This window comes from Laetiporus sulphureus, assembly GCF_001632365.1.
Source record: "Laetiporus sulphureus 93-53 unplaced genomic scaffold LAESUscaffold_6, whole genome shotgun sequence".
NCBI classification, from domain to species: domain Eukaryota; kingdom Fungi; phylum Basidiomycota; class Agaricomycetes; order Polyporales; family Laetiporaceae; genus Laetiporus; species Laetiporus sulphureus.
This window is the reverse complement of record NW_024468515.1, coordinates 540,814-558,213: the sequence shown is the minus strand read 5'-3', so window position 1 is coordinate 558,213 and position 17,400 is coordinate 540,814. Positions and strand designations below refer to the sequence as shown.

General features: G+C 50.9%; 4 protein-coding genes across 4 annotated transcripts; 3 read left to right on the top strand and 1 right to left on the bottom strand.

Annotated features, from left to right (window-relative positions):
- The first annotated feature begins 2,706 nt into the window (after positions 1–2,706).
- Positions 2,707–3,773, top strand: LAESUDRAFT_722147 (uncharacterized protein). Its single transcript, XM_040908148.1, has 2 exons — positions 2,707–3,296; positions 3,360–3,773. The coding sequence occupies exons 1-2, from the start codon at positions 3,046–3,048 to the stop codon at positions 3,643–3,645; spliced, it is 537 nt and encodes a 178-aa protein (XP_040767740.1). The 5' UTR covers positions 2,707–3,045; the 3' UTR covers positions 3,646–3,773.
- A 396-nt stretch (positions 3,774–4,169) lies between these two features.
- LAESUDRAFT_722145 (FAD/NAD(P)-binding domain-containing protein) lies at positions 4,170–5,650 on the top strand. Its single transcript, XM_040908147.1, has 2 exons — positions 4,170–5,300; positions 5,355–5,650. The coding sequence occupies exons 1-2, from the start codon at positions 4,626–4,628 to the stop codon at positions 5,475–5,477; spliced, it is 798 nt and encodes a 265-aa protein (XP_040767739.1). The 5' UTR covers positions 4,170–4,625; the 3' UTR covers positions 5,478–5,650.
- Positions 5,651–6,390: 740 nt separating this feature from the next.
- LAESUDRAFT_722142 (NAD(P)-binding protein) lies at positions 6,391–8,169 on the top strand. Its single transcript, XM_040908146.1, has 7 exons — positions 6,391–7,113; positions 7,164–7,239; positions 7,295–7,308; positions 7,365–7,432; positions 7,483–7,603; positions 7,650–7,889; positions 7,955–8,169. The coding sequence occupies exons 1-7, from the start codon at positions 6,610–6,612 to the stop codon at positions 8,102–8,104; spliced, it is 1,173 nt and encodes a 390-aa protein (XP_040767738.1). The 5' UTR covers positions 6,391–6,609; the 3' UTR covers positions 8,105–8,169.
- Positions 8,170–8,600: 431 nt separating this feature from the next.
- Positions 8,601–10,646, bottom strand: LAESUDRAFT_673684 (uncharacterized protein). Its single transcript, XM_040905538.1, has 9 exons — positions 10,620–10,646; positions 10,042–10,568; positions 9,832–9,987; positions 9,700–9,778; positions 9,539–9,647; positions 9,459–9,478; positions 9,337–9,404; positions 9,244–9,284; positions 8,601–9,195 (listed from the first exon to the last, which is right to left on the bottom strand). The coding sequence occupies exons 2-9, from the start codon at positions 10,264–10,266 to the stop codon at positions 8,874–8,876; spliced, it is 1,020 nt and encodes a 339-aa protein (XP_040767737.1). The 5' UTR covers positions 10,267–10,568; positions 10,620–10,646; the 3' UTR covers positions 8,601–8,873.
- Positions 10,647–17,400: the final 6,754 nt, after the last annotated feature.

Sequence of the window (17,400 nt, the reverse complement as noted above, 5' to 3'; positions counted from 1 at the left end):
ATATCGCCGATCATATGCACGATCTTCCAACGTATCTACATTCTCTATCATAATGAACACAATATCTGCTCATTTTCTCCTCCCGATTTGTATTGTACGAACTGCCATCCTCTCAAGAATATGCTCGTGTACAGAGTCATGCCGCCGTTCGCAATCCTCGGACAATGTGGTTTCCGAGCAAGGCAGCGCGACGCTGGAGAACGATTCCTGTCATCATGATTCATGATCTTCTTGTGTATCGACAAGACCTAATGGAATTTGGCCTTGGACCGAAAGAAGAAGTAGGAAAGAGCACCCCTGCGTCAAGGACGTTCCATGACAGCTGCATCGATGCACCATCTTAGCGTTCCAAATATCGCGGTGGCAGGTTCTTCGAGATCAATATTCTTTCTGTCGTCGATGTGCTCGCAAGCTGTGAGTCTCAGATCATGATGCTCATGGACACAATTCCAATGCTAGTTCTTGTACGTGTTCTTCATGGCTTCTATCGTTGCTGAGCTACCTCAGTGTAGTCGTGCAAATAATGTTAAGGCTACTATGACAGAAGAGAGCTTAGCGAAGGCCCGATGAGACCTCCAGCTACTTCAACTGGAGCGGCGAGCCTGTAAGCGCGTCTCTTGGATGACTTCTGCTGAAGATGTCTAATGTTACAAGCTTCAGAATCCAAGAGACGGTAATAATCCCGCTGCAGTCGCAATCTCGACTTCGATTTTACACAAATCAACATGACGAATTTGGCTTCCATTTTCAGTACGCGCTGTACTCATAATTGTCGAGGCGCTGTTATGATGTATTTTCCAGTTGCTTTCCTTCCATGGAACAACAAGAAGGTGCCTGTTGAGTTCCTAGTAGCTGTCTTTGTGCACTGGTGGGCACTGTTTCTGCTTCGCAGATGCTAATATGTGAGAGGACCCTGAGTATGATGGTATGAGTCGATTGTCTTGGGAAACCTTATACGTCACTCATCAATCAATCAGCAAGTCTAGTACAAGCTATGTAATGATTGTGCAGGTCAGACTCTGGCGCCGGTAGGTGAGCCGTGTCCCCCCATCGCAATCTCTGCCATTTTTACAGATTTCTAGAGGAATAATCACAGACAATGATGGCCCTACTGCCTGCCAAGAAGTACTTTTGTACCGTACATGGCTCGACAGTATGGTATTCCTGTGACATGTAGGATAATATTGTTGAGTCAGTGTCGTCAGTGAATTCAATTTTCTTGGATTACTGCCCGCTGAGTGTTCGTTATGTGTGCAGATGTCATACGTCATATTCATCTACACGGCAAGGCCTCCAATACTCAATCGAGCAAACTCGACCTTGGCTTTGTAATCCGTGACAGTACAGTTGAACATGCGCAGCCTTTTAGGCACCTTACGGCACCATGAAAATCAAGCGTTGCTACATGGCTCACCTAGAGTTGAGCGCTCGGTCGTGCACGGGCATCTGTCTACCTTCCCTTGCACTCTGCCCTCGGCCGTCAATGCATCCCGATACTACTGTCCCACAGTCACGTATACGCATCATTTAGCTGTTGTCCTCGGCATACGACCAAATCGCACACACTACCCCTCTCGGAAAGCCGCCTTTCAGAGCATATAATGCCGCAGGGAGTCTCATGAATCTTATAGAACCCCGTACAACCCATCTAAGCTTGTTCTGACTCCTCCTGCCTCTCCCCGCATGCTCTTCCGACCCCCACGTGGAAGAACTTCAAAGCTCCCCTCGCTGGCGTACATGATGGATAGTGATGCGATCCAATCCAAGCCCATCATGATGGATGGCGAGCTATCTATGCCATCTGATCGCGATGTGGCCGGCGTGCATCGTTGGCTGCGAAGCGGGCATTGCCGCCAGCCGCTGAAGGCACTAACATCAATATTCCTCATCCTCACATCGTCTATCCGTCATGTGCTTCTGCCAGTGCGGAAGAGCATAGGCCCACCGACAGTCTCGGGCTCTATTTGGATACCTTATATCCTGCAGCACCTGCTGTGTCTCCGTACGTCTGTATCCTTACGCTCAAGAATCTCAAATTGCTCATATGCGCGGTGCGAGACTAGTCGCTGGCCAGCCTATTCATGCTCCTCAATGTCTTCGGGTGTTCCCGACCCATGCTCATACGGTTCACATGGAGCGCATGATGCTGCGACTCACCTCCCCGTGCTCTCATCCACGCATTCGTGTACAAATGCTCGTTTTGCTGGAATGCTGCATCGTCCACTCCCATTCCCACTCCCGACGCCACCACCACTCGGCCGCGGCCAGCGGAAGACGAGGTAGCCGGGAAGAAGCGAAGAGACAGAATAATAGGTATGTGATGATAATCGCACAAGGCGATACACGATAGCTCAATAAAAATGTAGCACGATAGCTTTCTCGCACTTGACTGGTGCTGATTAATGTACTTTTATGATACGAGTGCCCCAAACATCAGTAACTTTCTCTCTCAGTATCCTGTGATGATCGATGGCAATGCACAACACAGCAACTTGCATGCAGAATATGAATTTAGCGCAAGGCCTACCACTCGTCGTTCCACGGCATTGTGTCTTAATCTTTGACTCTGAGGCTCTGAGCTCGCGACACGGCGGTGGCTGTACATAGCAGCGGTACACTGTCGGACACGGTCTCGTGACCCACATCACGTCTTGACACTGCCACGGACGTCGAACCTCTCCTGCTCTTACCTCTATGCTTCCGGTCCTTCACGACCCATCTGGTTAGACGGATATCCTCTTCTGTTGATAAACGGTGTTCCATTCCCTTTTGCTGTTGCAGCGGATCTTTAAGCGGGACGCTCAGGTTCGCTGGCGAATAAACCGCAGTGCGTTGGCGAATGCCATTGTCCGAAGGCATGCTGCTCTTGATGCTTGGAGGCCAGCACTCATATGCCAGTGTCCTGCTGCACATGCTGTGACGTGTGAGGAACCGGTCAAGTGCGGCTTCCGTATATCCAGTCCGTGTATAAATGCTCGTTCGGTCGTCCCTCGAACGCACGTCTTGCATTATCTCAACTCTTTAGCGCGTCCGCTCCTCAGCACTATGTCAACCTGCTGTTTCAATGATAACTCCGTACCTGCTTATGCGTTAGTTTGCATGAGACGTCTCAATCTCTTATCTGCGTCCGGATATGCCGGCACCGTCCTCGTTGCCCCACGCACGGAGTGTCACAGCTGTTGCTGCTCCCCGGCTCTTTCGGATACCTGTGCAAACTCCCATTGCATGGCATGCACGAAAGTCGACAGTCTCGGATTATACACTGATACGTTACGACGACCGTGTTCCGATCATTGGTATGTCGTCTGCACAAGTACATCCCGCTAGTTACTTACTGTCTCGTTGCCCATGGTTCCAAGTCCGTGGCTCGTCCTTCCACAGCCTCCAGCAGCAGAGGGTCCCGCGTTGCAGAACGCATGGTATCCAGTGGAGGACATGTACAGCCCTCTGACCGATTGCTGCTGCCTGTCTCCGCTTGCGCTCGACGACACAGCGCTGACAAAAGACGATCTCGCTACGATAGGATCTCCGTTTGTGATCCCCGGCGCGATTACGGGATCGCAAATCGATGCGTACGCCTCAAATGAGATCCATGATTGCCGACGCGCCAACGAACCGTGTGCTGATCCTACATTACCAAGGTGATTGGTATCACTTCTGCCTCCAGCTATGTGCTGATCCCAATGAAGTGCATCCGAGTTTGCACAATTGACTGCTAGATTTGCGGCAATTTCGCTAGATGATCAGCCGCCCGTGTACAAATATCACATGAAGGACGCATCCGCAAGCTCACCTGCGTTATTTTATTGAGGACAGCTCGAGCCTGACCTTTCAGAGAGGCTGCAAATGTATGCAGTCAATATATGATCACTCGTATGAATATCCAGTTGCTTCGTCCCCTGCTCTCCGTGAAGTCCGAGAATCGACGATCTCGGCACTCCTCAGGCCTCAATCTTTGTTCATGCGGCAGATAAGTGACAACCCACTGCATCCTACTATCGCAGTAGCGCGAACCACGTATTTACGGGCGCGCACCGACCAGCGGGCACCAAATAATGCACATCGTTAAGGATCACATGAGTGCCGCCAGGTCGTGGGTTTATCGTGTGGAACGACAGCGCAATTTCTGAAAATTATTGATCTATCGCTTGTACTGTTTGTGCGGAGGTCCAATATCGAGGGTGAACATGGTCTCGTTAAGAGCCCGGTAGACATGCTTGTACGAACACATAAGCGGACATAGCTTCCAGGCACCGAGGAAGCCGAAGAATCATTGTCATCTTCCGAGGCAGCGAGAGAAGGTGGCTCGTTGAACGTGGCCGAGATCCCCAAGAGCTCCTCGATAACACTTCCTCGTCCCTCGCGCAGGCGTTCCCACCGATCGCGACCGTGTATCCATATGGCGCTCCCGTGCTTCCGAGCCATCAGAAGCTCGTGATCACCTCAATGGCCGACTTCCCACCGATATCCTTCGCCCTCGCTGGTGCAGGCGAGCACCCCTTGTCTCGTGCTCGACACAACAGCCGATCTGTCATCATCTCCCGCTCCAATAGATCTGCCACCCCTCATATACCCACCGCCATCCTCCTCCTCCTCCTGCTTCCCCTCTGAACGACCCACCTAGCATGCAGCAGAAGGCTCCGCTCACGCTGCACGTCCTCATCGTCGGCTGCGGCCTCGGCGGACTCGCCGCTGCTCACTGCTTAGCGGCGGCCGGACACCGCATCACGCTCTTCGAGTCAGCGTCTGCGCTCGGCGAAGTCGGCGCGGGCATCCAGGTGTCCCCAAACGTGACGCGCCTCTTCCAACGCTGGGGCCTCGGAGATGCGCTCGCGCGTCTCGCGGTCGAGCCCGAGGCGATCGTCCTCCGCCGGTACAGTACCGGCCAGCGCATCGGGTACGCGCCGCTCGGGAGGTTTGCGGACGCGTCGAGCGAGGCGTACTACAACGTCCATAGGGCAGACCTCCACCGGCTGTTGTTCAAGCTCGCGGAGCCGAGGATGACGCTGAGGCTTGCATCGACAGTCGTGCATATCGATCCGGAGAAGCCGTCGGTGATGCTGGCATCGGGAGAGATGGTGGAGGGCGACGTGATTATTGGTGCTGACGGGATTAAGAGCTACGTGCAGCAGGTGGTACTGGGGCAGTCGAACCCTGCGCAGGCGACGGGTGACGCGGTGTATCGCGCGATCATCCCGGCCGAGCTCATGCTAAAGGACCCGGACTTGCGGTCGTTTGTGGAGAAGCCCGAGATGACGGTCTGGATGGCACCGCGGCGGCACCTGGTGGGATACAACATCGTGCGTTTGCCCTTTTCTGAACGCAGATTGCACTCTGATCAGGATGTGCGCCAGCGCGCGAAGGAGTTCTACAACTTCGTGATGGCGCACCCGGACAACGGATCGGTAGAGTCTTGGACAGCGCAGGGGAATATCGCGCGGATGCGGGAGGAGTATGCTGATCTGGAGCCGCGGTAAGCGCGAGCGTCTCCTATGCATAGGCACGCTGATGCGCCTGCAGCGTGCAGAAGATGCTCAACTTTGTCACGTCGACGCTCGAGTGGCGTCTCATGGACCGCAAGCCGCTTCCGACGTGGGTACACCCGTCCGGACGCGTGACGTTGCTTGGAGATGCGTGCCATCCTATGCTTGTACGTTCTGCTGGGTTTCGCTCGCGCTGATGCTTAAACGGTCATTACAGCCGTATCGCGCACAAGGCGCTGCTATGGCCATCGAGGACGCAGCCGTCCTCGGTCGGCTTCTCTCACACATTACCTCCCTCTCCCAGCTTCCCGCCTTCCTACGCGCATACGAACACCTGCGCCTCCCGCGCACCGCCGATACACAAGCCTCTTCTCGGCTGAACCAACACATCTTCCACCTGCCTGATGGCCCGGAGCAGGAGGCGCGCGATTCAGGAATGCGCAGTGCAATGGAAGCAGTGCTGGCCGCAGGCGCGGGCGTGACGGAGGCGGGCAAGGAGGAAGGCACAGAGGGGAACCCGAACCAGTGGGCGGACAAACGGAAGACGCGCGCGCAGTTTGAGTATGATGCGGACGAGGAGGCGGAGCGGTGGTGGCGGGAGGTGGGCGAGCGGGAGATTGGAAGCAGAGAGGGGGCGAGGTTGTAGCGATCTGATGGGTCGATGTTGAGCAGTAGCAGATGATGCCATTAGATGTATCACAAGTGACCAAAGTATCTTCAAATCACTGATTAGGACCACCCGGCGACGTCTTCATCCCTGGTAAGGGCTTGTCTGCCGCCCATTCTGGTCTTCCCTAAGGATCAATGTCAACCGTGTAATCTACATGTGCCCTGGTCGAGATTACAGTTGATTTTGATGCAAAGTTCAACACAGCTCTTGAGCAACCAGCTGGAAGGCTAATCATGCGTTTAATCAATAAGATACTGAAACTTATATAACTCACCCTACCGGCCCAACCGAACTGCTTCGAGACCGAATCCGTAACGCGAGGCTCTCACCTGAGAACGTCGGCAGACGAGTCGCTATTGGGAGCTCCCAGTCACGAGCAAAGGGGAGAGAAAAGGCAACGCTCGCGGACGCGATTCTCGGCATTATATTCGCGCTCGACCGCGACTACCGACCAGGATGCTGCCCCGCCGCCTCGTCCACACACTCGCCTCTCCGTCTCTACCAGCCCACGCGCACAGATTCTCCACCTCCTCCATGCGCTACGCCCACCGTGCCATCGTGTTCTCGCACCCAGGCGAACCCGCCGACGTCCTCTCTGCCCTCACCTACCCATCCCTCCCACCGCCGCCCCCGCGCGCCCTCACCATCCGCTTCCGCCTCTCTCCCGTCAACCCATCCGATGTCAACGTCGTTGAGGGCGTCTACCCTAACAAGCCCGCCCCGACCACCTCCCTCGGCCCCGGCCAGCAGCTCCAAGAGCCCGTATATGTGCCAGGAAATGAGGGCCTCGCGGAGGTGGTTAGCGTGGGAGACGGCGTGGATGGGCTGGCGGAGGGGGACTGGGTTGTGATGGCTAAGCAGCAGGCGGGGACGTGGAGCTCGGCGAGGACCGTCGGTGTCGAGGACGTCATTAGGCTGCCCAAAGACGAGGTCAGCGAGGTGAACGCTGCTACGATATCGGTGAGTGCGCATGTATCCATAGGGCTTTCGGCCGCCTCATACTTAAGCAGGTCAACCCACCCACGGCGTACAACATGCTCCGCGACTTTGTCGACCTCACCGAGGGTGACTGGGTCATTCAGAACGGTGCGCATGGCTGGCTTACACCGGCTTCGTCTCGTTCATTCATGAGCTCTCATAGGCGCGAATAGTGCAGTCAGTCTCCCGGCCTCAGCGTGTCCAGGAATTCCCTTCTGAGCACACCTCCCCAGGTTGGCCAAGCCGTCATCCAAATCGCTGCCCGACGCGGCCTCAAGACGCTCAATTTCGTCCGCGACCGGTGCGCATCCCCCTCTCTCGCTCGTTGCTCCTCACTACATATAGCTACAGACCAGATCTCGATGCGCTCAAGAAGGAACTCACCGAAATCGGGGCGACAGGCGTGCACACTTACGACGAGCTCAACGACAAGTCCCTCGTCAAGCAGCTCAAACTGCTCATGGCCGACCGCGTACGTCCCCTTCCCTCCCTCACCACTCATACATTGACTTGCGCAGCCGCCACGCCTGCTATTGAACTGCGTCTCTGGGCCAACAACGCTCGCGCTCGCGCGCCTACTCGGGCCGGGCGCGCACGTAGTCTCGTACGGCGCGATGAGCAAACAGCCGCTGATGCTCCCCACTGGCGCGCTCATCTGGAAGGGGCTCAAGGCCGAGGGATACTTCATGAGCCAGTGGTACAAGGACCATGGGCGGGAAGCGCGGGAGAGTCTATTTAAGGAGCTGATAGCGCTGAAGGTGAGTCTGCTGGTCTGTTACTTGAGTTGGTAGGACGGTGGGTGGGGACTGACACGGGTGTGTAGCTGAAGGAACCTGCGCATGAGATGGTGGTGATACCGGGGACGATGAGCGACGAGGAGGCGGGTGAGAGGGTGAGGGAAGTTATGAGGCGGATTGCGGAGGGGAGGTATGGAAGGAAGGTGCTATTGCGTGTAGAGGATCCGGTGCAGTGAGCGTGTTGGAATTGCAGGCTCAAGTGTGGGCGAGTTGGATGAAGGGAATGCGACCATGTCGGGGAAAGGAGTGGCGCTGCTTTCGATCTACGATCTATGCATAGATGTATGTAAGTACAGTACAACAGGTGTATCGAGATTGAAACATTGTTCATGGGAGTGTAATCATCGAAGAGCTGTAAATTGTGTCTGTACGTTTTCCATCGTGTAGTGGCATGTATCACGGAAGGATGTCGACAATTTCGTTGCGACAGTAGTACCTCTCGACGCGGTCTCGTGACCGCGTCGTCGGACTGCGCGTGAGCGTGTCTGCATGATTAAGACGCGCGGAAGTTATGCTTTACGCCTGGAGCTTTGACTGTGCTTCCTAAGCGGATGTAAGCTTCAGTTCGAGTTGAAAATTAACAACATATCATTTATAACATATGCTCACAAGCCCGGCGCACGCTGGACGGCGGCGGCGAGTCCGGCAAGCGCATGAGCGCTAAATGTACATGCAACCCCGTATTATGAGTCACGTTCAACAAGGACGATTTACTACTACTACTAGTAGTATCAGCCTCTCGTGTTATATACTGTTGTCGCATGTACAGCACTTTCATTTGTGCGGTATGCTTTGATTTATTTTATTGGCCGGTACAAAGCCCATGATGTCATAAAATAGTTCGGCTAGATGTGAGGCGGTCAGCAGCCTGTTCATAGGTCAAGCATCGAAATTCGCGCGAAACAGAAGAATGGTGGCATCGTGCATAGTAGTAAAATTGCGTGGTCAAGCATCCGACACGAAGGTGGAAGATTCATGAGAGAACGACTTGATGGGAGCATTATCAAAGTCGTGATCTCTGTGCACAGTGGACGTGACAGTGACCGCCAGAGGCCTCATCGCGAACGGTTGATTGCCACTGGCTGACGTGCCGAAAGTGACTCCAAATGTCGAAGTTGTGGTCGTGCCGTTCTGCGCCCATCCCATGCCAACGCGCACGTTGATGAGCATGAAGGATATGCCGGCGACGAAGGCCCACGTTTCGTTGGTCACGAACTGCAAGTTGGATCGAGCCAGGTAGGTGACCATGAAGAAGATGGTCCATATTCTATGCATATATTCAGATTATAGAGCACCGCAGAAACGTTGACCTTACGTGTAGAGTGCGGCGCTTTCGACAATTATAGCCATGAGAGACTATATGCGCAGAATCGTCAGGAGGATATCACAACGTTTAATGATGGCGCACCGTCAGACTGCCACGTCTGTTGCCTGAGACGGCCGAGTTGATTCTCCAAATACGCCATGCGATCATAGCTGAAAGCATTCAGTTCTTAGCCAAATATCATCGGTTCGTAGTTGGAAACGCACTTGTGCAATATACGTTCGTGCTGTCCCGTTTCAGAACCTCTTCAGTGTGACAAGTTTAAAGGAGCCGCCGACACTCGTACCAGAGTGTTAATACCGAACTACTAGTCAGCCAGCGGCCCACAGCAGTGATGAAGATGTCTTCGCCAAGACGGGTCTTCGTCATCTGGTAAATAGATCCAAAACCGCATACTATATTATGCAGTCAGCTCGCGCTCATTAACTGGTGAGTGGCTCCGCTCACAAGTTAAGCCGACAAGTGTGCAGAGGGGAAATATGACTATCCCCTTGTTGAACGCCCACACGTACCAAAGGCGGTATATCTACGACCACAGCCTGTCAGTCAAATTAAACGCATTAAATGATACGAACCCACAATCATAGCGTCGTTGGTCATGACTGTAAAGACAAGTGCGGCACTTTGAACGACTTCTGTTGGTTGCGACACATCGGCGTAAAAGTCCGATGGTGCACTGCCGCCTTTGTAGTATACAAAGGCTTTAAACAGCCGTGTGATGGCCATAATCCAATGCTATCGGTGATTTCTGATTAAAAAATAGCCACATAATGATATGATAGAACTGACCACAGTGTTGGAGAGGAATATAATTACGGTGGCGGCCAAAAAGATCCGGATTGACCTCTTCGATGTGGAATGCGGCTGTTTTTGGCCTCCATATGCTCCCAGATCTTTCTGGCGTCGAAACAAGAGATAGAAGGAAACTGCAGAGAGAGTGAAGAAGATGCCATAGAAAAAACTTTCTATGCAAATGGTCGCAAGATCTACAGATATGAGACGGACATTTCCCATAGCAAAGCAGTCGGCTCTCGACGGGCGCTAGCTTTGGGGAGGGGAGTTAGAAACCGCACTCTATAACTGTCCTTCCCTCCACTGAAATATGTTCAGGCGTGAGACTCTTGAGGCAGACGCTGGAAAGAGGCTGTGTATCTGTGTCAATGTCATGATGAAGTACGGCAACACTTAACTGGCTTGGTACATCAGCTGACAACTTGCATGATAGCAATCATGCCCGAGTAGTGTTTTGCTGCGGTGCCTATCCGCTAATGGCCTTCATTGATGCTCTGAGTCGTGACGACAAACGTTCGGGGCGGCTGCTCCACCAAATCAGAGCCAACGAATGACGCATTAGCTATGATACCCACTTTTTATGATAACGTGAGCTATCTCGGGCAGTGCGACACATTGGTAGATTGCGATGAGTAACGGTGTTACTATCAGAAGGTCACGCAGCCTTCTATGCGTTTGTTTATTTGACGCTAGCAATGTCAGACGGTTGGATGTCTCACGATTGTAAGCGGCCTTTTCGTGGGGCTCGAATAGTGTGAGTCTGGCTTTGAGCGGCACAAAAGCGTATTCCATGAGTTGATTAACAGTTCTGCGAGAGCCTTCAAGTTGTCCCGAACAGGGCCAGCCATAACACACTGTCTGAGCATTGCATCAAGGCAGACGGTAAGAGCAGGCGGTTAACTCCACGACCCTGTGCGCCACTGCGATGGGCCCATCATTGCACCTTGAGTCTGTCATGCTCTGCTAATTTTTGCGTCGCGAACCTTGAACCGTCCGGCTCGACTGTCGATGATCCATCTTCCTTTGATTCGTCTTCTATGATCTCTAGTTCTAGGAAACTCTGGTGCGGCTCCGGAGTTACCCAGCCTGCACCTTCCCGTCTCATGGGCGCAAAGGAGTGAGAGGCTGGTGAGGCCACAAATGACTGGAGAGTACAGTACTACAGGTATGTATGTATATGATTTCCACCCTTCTGTACTCGCCCGCTCTGTTTCTAGGTACCACCTGCGACGCGTTTCAGCCGTCGCTTGGCGCTTGTCCCTCCCGACGCGTTGAGCGCGTTCCACCAGAAGTGCCGTCGGTCGGCCACACTAGCAACTCTTCCTCGATATCTCTGCCTCCGAGTTTCGCATTCCTCAAGCCACGTGCTCTCGAGCTTCTGGTCTCGCATTTTTAGACGTCGTTTTTCGTGCCCTTCCATCTCAGCCGGCCCCGGTTCCGTCAACGTGGCTTGAGTTCGTGACAGCTCCTTTCTCTGGCTTCTATGGTGTTCCCGCCCGCTGGATTGGAGGTCCTTGTTCGTCATGGCCTCAAGCACTCATGCTAACCTTCTTTGGATCTCTGCGCATTCTCCATGCTATTCGTCGTTGTCTTGCTACGTTCGCCTGTTCTAACTTCTCGCTCCTCGCCATCTTGTCCTGGTCGTCTTCCTGTCGTTCGTTGTTGCTGTTTGTGTTCTGCTGTCGTCCGTCCATTGCCTGATCTCCGGTCACCCTTTTATGCCTTTGTCACTGCCTTGTTCCCGATTGTTTTCATATGATGTGCCGTCCTTCTGTTCATCATAATATTCTCCTTTCTCTGCTGCTGTAAGTCATTTGTCCCTTGTATGCCCACATACGTTCTCATCATTATGTTCTGGATCAGACGTCCGGAGTTATCTTTATGTCATTCTTGTCTACCTCATTTTCAGTCTTCAAAGCTTCATCATCAAAAATACTCTGATACCTCAGTGATACCCTTTTACGTCTTTTGCTTATAATGGGCTATACACTTGTCCCATTTCTCATTTGATTTTTGGTTTTTCTCCCTAGCTGTCTCTCGTATCGTATAACATCCTAGTATCATATAGCCTGTTAATAACTCTCGTTCATAACACGTTCATGTATTTTGCAACCCTTTGACTCGTCCAAATTCATGTTCGATATAATCAGGCGAGGTGCAGACATCTGTAGGATCGAGGTACAGAGATGTTCGTGTCACGGCATGTGGACACTGTACCCTCTATCATGGTTGAAGCTCGCATTATATGCTGTTGTCACATGCAAAGTAAATTCATTCGTGGTGCGAGATGCTTTGATTCATTCTATTGGCCTGCTAGTACAATGTCTATGATATTACATATTTTGGCTGGATGTGAAGCAGTCAGAAGCCTGTTCACAGGTCAAGCATCGAAATTCGGATGAAGCATAAGAACGGTGGCATCATGCATAGTGAGACACTGACTAAGGCAACATCCAAAATTGCGTTGTCAAGCGTCCGACACGAAGGTGGAAGATTCATGAGAGAATGACTTGACAGGAGCATCATCAAAGTCGTGATCTCTGTGCACAGTGGACCTGATAGTGGCCGCCAAAGGCCTCATCGCAAACGGTTGATTGCCACTAGCTGACGTGCCGGACGGGACTGCAAATGTCACGGTTGTGATCGTGCCATTCTGGGGCCTGGGCCCATTCCATGCCAACCGTCGCACGTTGATGAGCATGAAGGATATGCCAGCGACGAAGCCCAATGTCTCGTTGGCCACGTATTGCAAATAGATCGAGCCTCATAAGTGACCATGAAGAAGATGGTCCATATTCTACACATATCTTAGATAATGAAATATCGAAGGAGTGTTGAATTTACATGTAGAGCACAGCACTTTCGACTGTTGGAATCTGGGCGTGGAGCACAGATGTGAGAGGCCCCGGTGCGACCTGCGCCACCGGCGTGAGAGAGTAGTAGCGCGCATGTATATAATAGAGTGTGGCTACAATGGGACGGGCCATCAGTTTGGCCCCGTGGAGCCATCTTCTAGAGAGCGGGCAACTCTCGAACTCCTGGCCGCACAACGGGCTGGCTGGGAAAGTCAACATCGACAACTATAGCCATGACAGACTAAATGAACAGATGCATTAGGAGAATTACCTACAATAGCTGATGGCATACGTACCATCAGACTGCCATGTCTATGGCCTACGATAGCTGACTTTATTCTCCAAATATGCCATGCAATCATAGCTGAAGGTGACCATTATACATTGTTTTCAGCAGACATCCTCGGTCCACAGTCAGTAACAGCAACTCACTTGTGCTGTACATGATGGTGCTGTCCATTCATGTGCCTCGTCAGTGTGATAACATTGGAACAATCGTGTATATCATGTACCAAAGCGTGAACACACAACCACTAGTCAGCCAGCAACCCAGAGCAGCGACGAAGACATTTTCACTGAGATGGAATGTCATCATCTGGTAAATGGTACCAACACCGCAGACTATTATGACATTAGTCCTTGCACATTAGCTCACAAATGGCTTTTCTCACCTGTTAAGCCAACAAGTGTGCAGAGCAGAAATATGACTACTTGTTTGTTGAATGCCCACATGATCCAAAGGCGGTATATCTGCACTCACAGGCTGTCAGTCATTTGAAAGACATAAACAGCATCAGCTCACAATCATAGCATCATTGCCTATGGTTGTAAAGATTACTGCAGCACTTTGAACAACTTCTGTTGGCTGCGACATATTGGCGTAAAACTCTGATGGTGCATTGCCGTCTTTGTAGTATATGAAGGCTTCAAATATCCACGCGAGAACTACTATCCAGTGCTATCAGTCATAATCAGTCAGATCATACTAGCAGATCATATCATAAAAAGGAACTGACGACAGCGTTGGAGAGGAAAATAAGTACGATGGCAACCAATAAGTTTTTGATTGACTTCCGAGATGCAGAGTCTGACTGGCTTCGTCCTCCACCCTCCCATGCTCCCAAACCTTTCTGTCGTTGATATAAGAGATAGAAAGAAACTATAGACAGAGTGAAGAAGATGCCATATAAAAAGCTTTCTATGCAGACTGTCGCAATGTCCACGGGTATGCGACCGATCTGTCCCATTGCGAATCGGGATGAGGGATAGGGATGGCGTCCTGTGACTGCCCAACTGATTTTAATGTAATCTGCATTCAGGCATGTGGCACTTTAGAAACAGAGGCTATGCGTCTAGACTCTACAGTCGTGGACAGCCAAAGTCGACAAAAATAAAATACATTTATTCCGTGCAAACGGCTCGTTACTTTTTGATTTTGAGGACAACTTCAGACTGAAAATGTCAAGAAGCATCCAAAACCCTTTCTTTGTATTTTTCGCATGCATTTTTGGCATCCGCCAAATTTTTAGGCCAAAATCAGAATTTTTTTCAGCCAGAAACTGGCAGATCAGGTAGTATTAGTTCAAAACTGCCTCAATACTCATCATCACACTCTGAGAAACCACACGATGACTTTTCTGCTTGCGCACTGCCCACTCAGCACCCTTTCCAGTCAGCCCCTTTCAATATGCATCCATACTTGATGGTGGTCTCCAGTGCGGAATGTTTACTGGAGGTGATTCCGAGTGAAAAAAAGCATAGCTTAAGTTGCTCTTGCTAATTTGGAAGAGCCCGCCATCGCCGTCTTTGATGCTTTCATTCTCACATTTAACACCACACACTTATTGAAATTCGACACTGACTGAGTCACTGCACCTGTAAAAACAGTCTGCTCATGTTTACGAGAGGTGATTCCAAGAAGAAGCAGGTTTCCCTGAGAATTGAGCTCATTTCGGTAGTGGCTCTGACTGCGTTCAGACTTATCAGTGAGGACTGGTGTCATGTTGTAGTGCTTGGGCCGTGCTGTCGGCAGGTATGGTCAGTCAATTGCTCATTGGTATTGTGAGATCATCAGAGCGTACGCTTTTTTCTTGCTGCCCTTTTCTCTTTTTCTGCCTTCTCCTTAAGGGGCAACCACTCGTCATCCTCGAAGTGGTCCCCATGTCTTCTGGCCAAAGCAAACCAATTTCTCATGGCAGCCTCACTCAGCATCTCCTCTGTCACCAGAAACTCGTCCAGTTCATCACTTAAATGATCATCAGGTCCAGAGAAAGCTCGCTTCAAACTAAGTGCTCAGCATGTGGGTACCAGTCAGATCCATAGTCATCGTCAATGTCGAGTGGTTTAGGAGGGTCAGGTTGGAATAGATTCTCCTCTAACTCTAGAGGAGGAGTAGAAGGAGCTCAAGCTGCTGTTTGATTGCGTAGCCCAGACGTGTTTTTAGATGTGCAAGCCTTTTTGCGACCACGCATAGTATACATATGACTTAGCTCAAGTCACAACAGCCGACTTGCGTAATTGTTTTCTCAATTTTCATCATTATTTTTGGTGAACTCTTAATGGAATCATATAAAGGAACTCAAAAGGAGTCGATTGGCGCATTTTACGTGATTTTTGGACCTGTTTTGGGGGGTCCACCAAATTTTGGGAGGTTTTAGATTACAAAATCACCTTTTGTGGGCAAACGGTTTGTAGGATTTGCCTCAAATTTATTTACGGACACCCTCTCATCAATCCGGATCGATTCTGATACATATCGGACATTTTAAAGTTATGTTCTAAAATTGTCGTGTTTGGCTGTCCACGACTGTACATCGATACCATGATGCAGCGCATGATACATCTGACAGATTGAGCAGCAAGGATTGTGCCATGGCAAGCATGATGCTGCCGTGCCAATCTACCAATGCCTTCCGTTGATGTTGGAATCATATAGATAGAATGTTCTGCACAACTGTTACAGAACACCAGCTCGTGAGTGATGCATGAGAGACGATGACCTAGTTCCTTATTACACGCATGAAATGAATGCCATGATACATTGCAACATGTGATCTTTCATTGATTCCTTGTGTACCGTTATCTAATGCTACCAAAATCAAATGGTTGAATGTAAGCAGCCTGGTCGTCGGCTTGATAGATAGCTTGAACACTATGCTTATCTGAGACAGCACACGAACGATATCGAAGAGCGTCGGTGATAGGTCTGTTAGAGCATTGCAGCGAAATAGACGGCAAAAGCGAGAGCAGAAAGCTGTGGCGAGTCACTCGAATTTGGTGTCCAGTGTGCAGCCCGGGGTCACACACTGGACACCAAATGGGCCGCCGGCCCGTTTGGTGCACCTTTTGGCACGTAGTACTAGGCACCATCCATTGGATATTGCCGCCCTGTCACAATGATGCTAGCTGGACACGACTCGGTGTTGGAGGTTGCTGTCGCATCACCGCTCGACACGATCTCATGACGCGGACGAGAGCAAGCAGGCTCGCACGAGGGAACGGTCTGTTCGAATTGGCATCCATCAAGGGCATTCTTCCCACCATTTACGTCCTGCCAGACTCTTCGTTCCCTCGGCGTCAATCTACTAGGACCTTTGCATTGACACAGCCATTAAATATGATTATGTCATCCATGCAGCATCTGCCACGATGTTGTGGTTGGAGATGATTCACTGGCTGTACTAAGAGTATGAGCATCTTGCTGTCGTCTCGCCTGCATGTCTGTCATCTTCGTTGTGATCTTCCTATTTCATTTCTCGCTCCCCGTGTGCCTTATCGCTCGCTGTCACCGTTACTGCAACTGCATGGTATGAGTCTTGAACATGTAGACCGTACACTGGATACTGTGGTGCGCAACCTTCTGTGTCATATCTGTGATGATTCGCGTTGGGAGTCTTTTCGGTTCGTCTGCTAGTTGAAATGGTCAGTTGCTTCGCAGACGTCCTTTACATACATCTGCGGTTGATGTTCCGCTGTCATCGTTGATGGTCGATTTGCCATTGCATCATTTGCTGCGCCTTGCAGCTTTCTATGACATTGTTGTCAGTGAGTGTCATCGTACCGTTGTCGATGGCGTGATGCTGCTTCCTGCACCTAGTTGTGCTAATGCCGTTTGTGAGCGAATAATTGCCGTTTTTTGTCCCGTTGCTGACGGCGTTTCGACCCCAGGTTCGTCTTCTTCTGCGCCTGCCGTGATTACACTTGGTGGTAAGGCTCCAACATTTCTATCTATTTACTATGTTACATAGTTTTAACTGTTTACTATATCTGTTTATTTACAGTTGGGCCTGTACATAGTAAATAGATGTATATATATAGTATAAATAGTTTTATGATGATATAGGGCTATTGAGTGCACAATTGCTAGATTTGACAGCACAACAGTGAGCCAATTGAAAGTCATAGTGTTTAACAGCAGTCACCACTGACAGTTTATCATCATATAGGCTCATGAACATGAGTTTCTTGTCATTTCTTGTATGACATAAGATTTTCTGGTCAT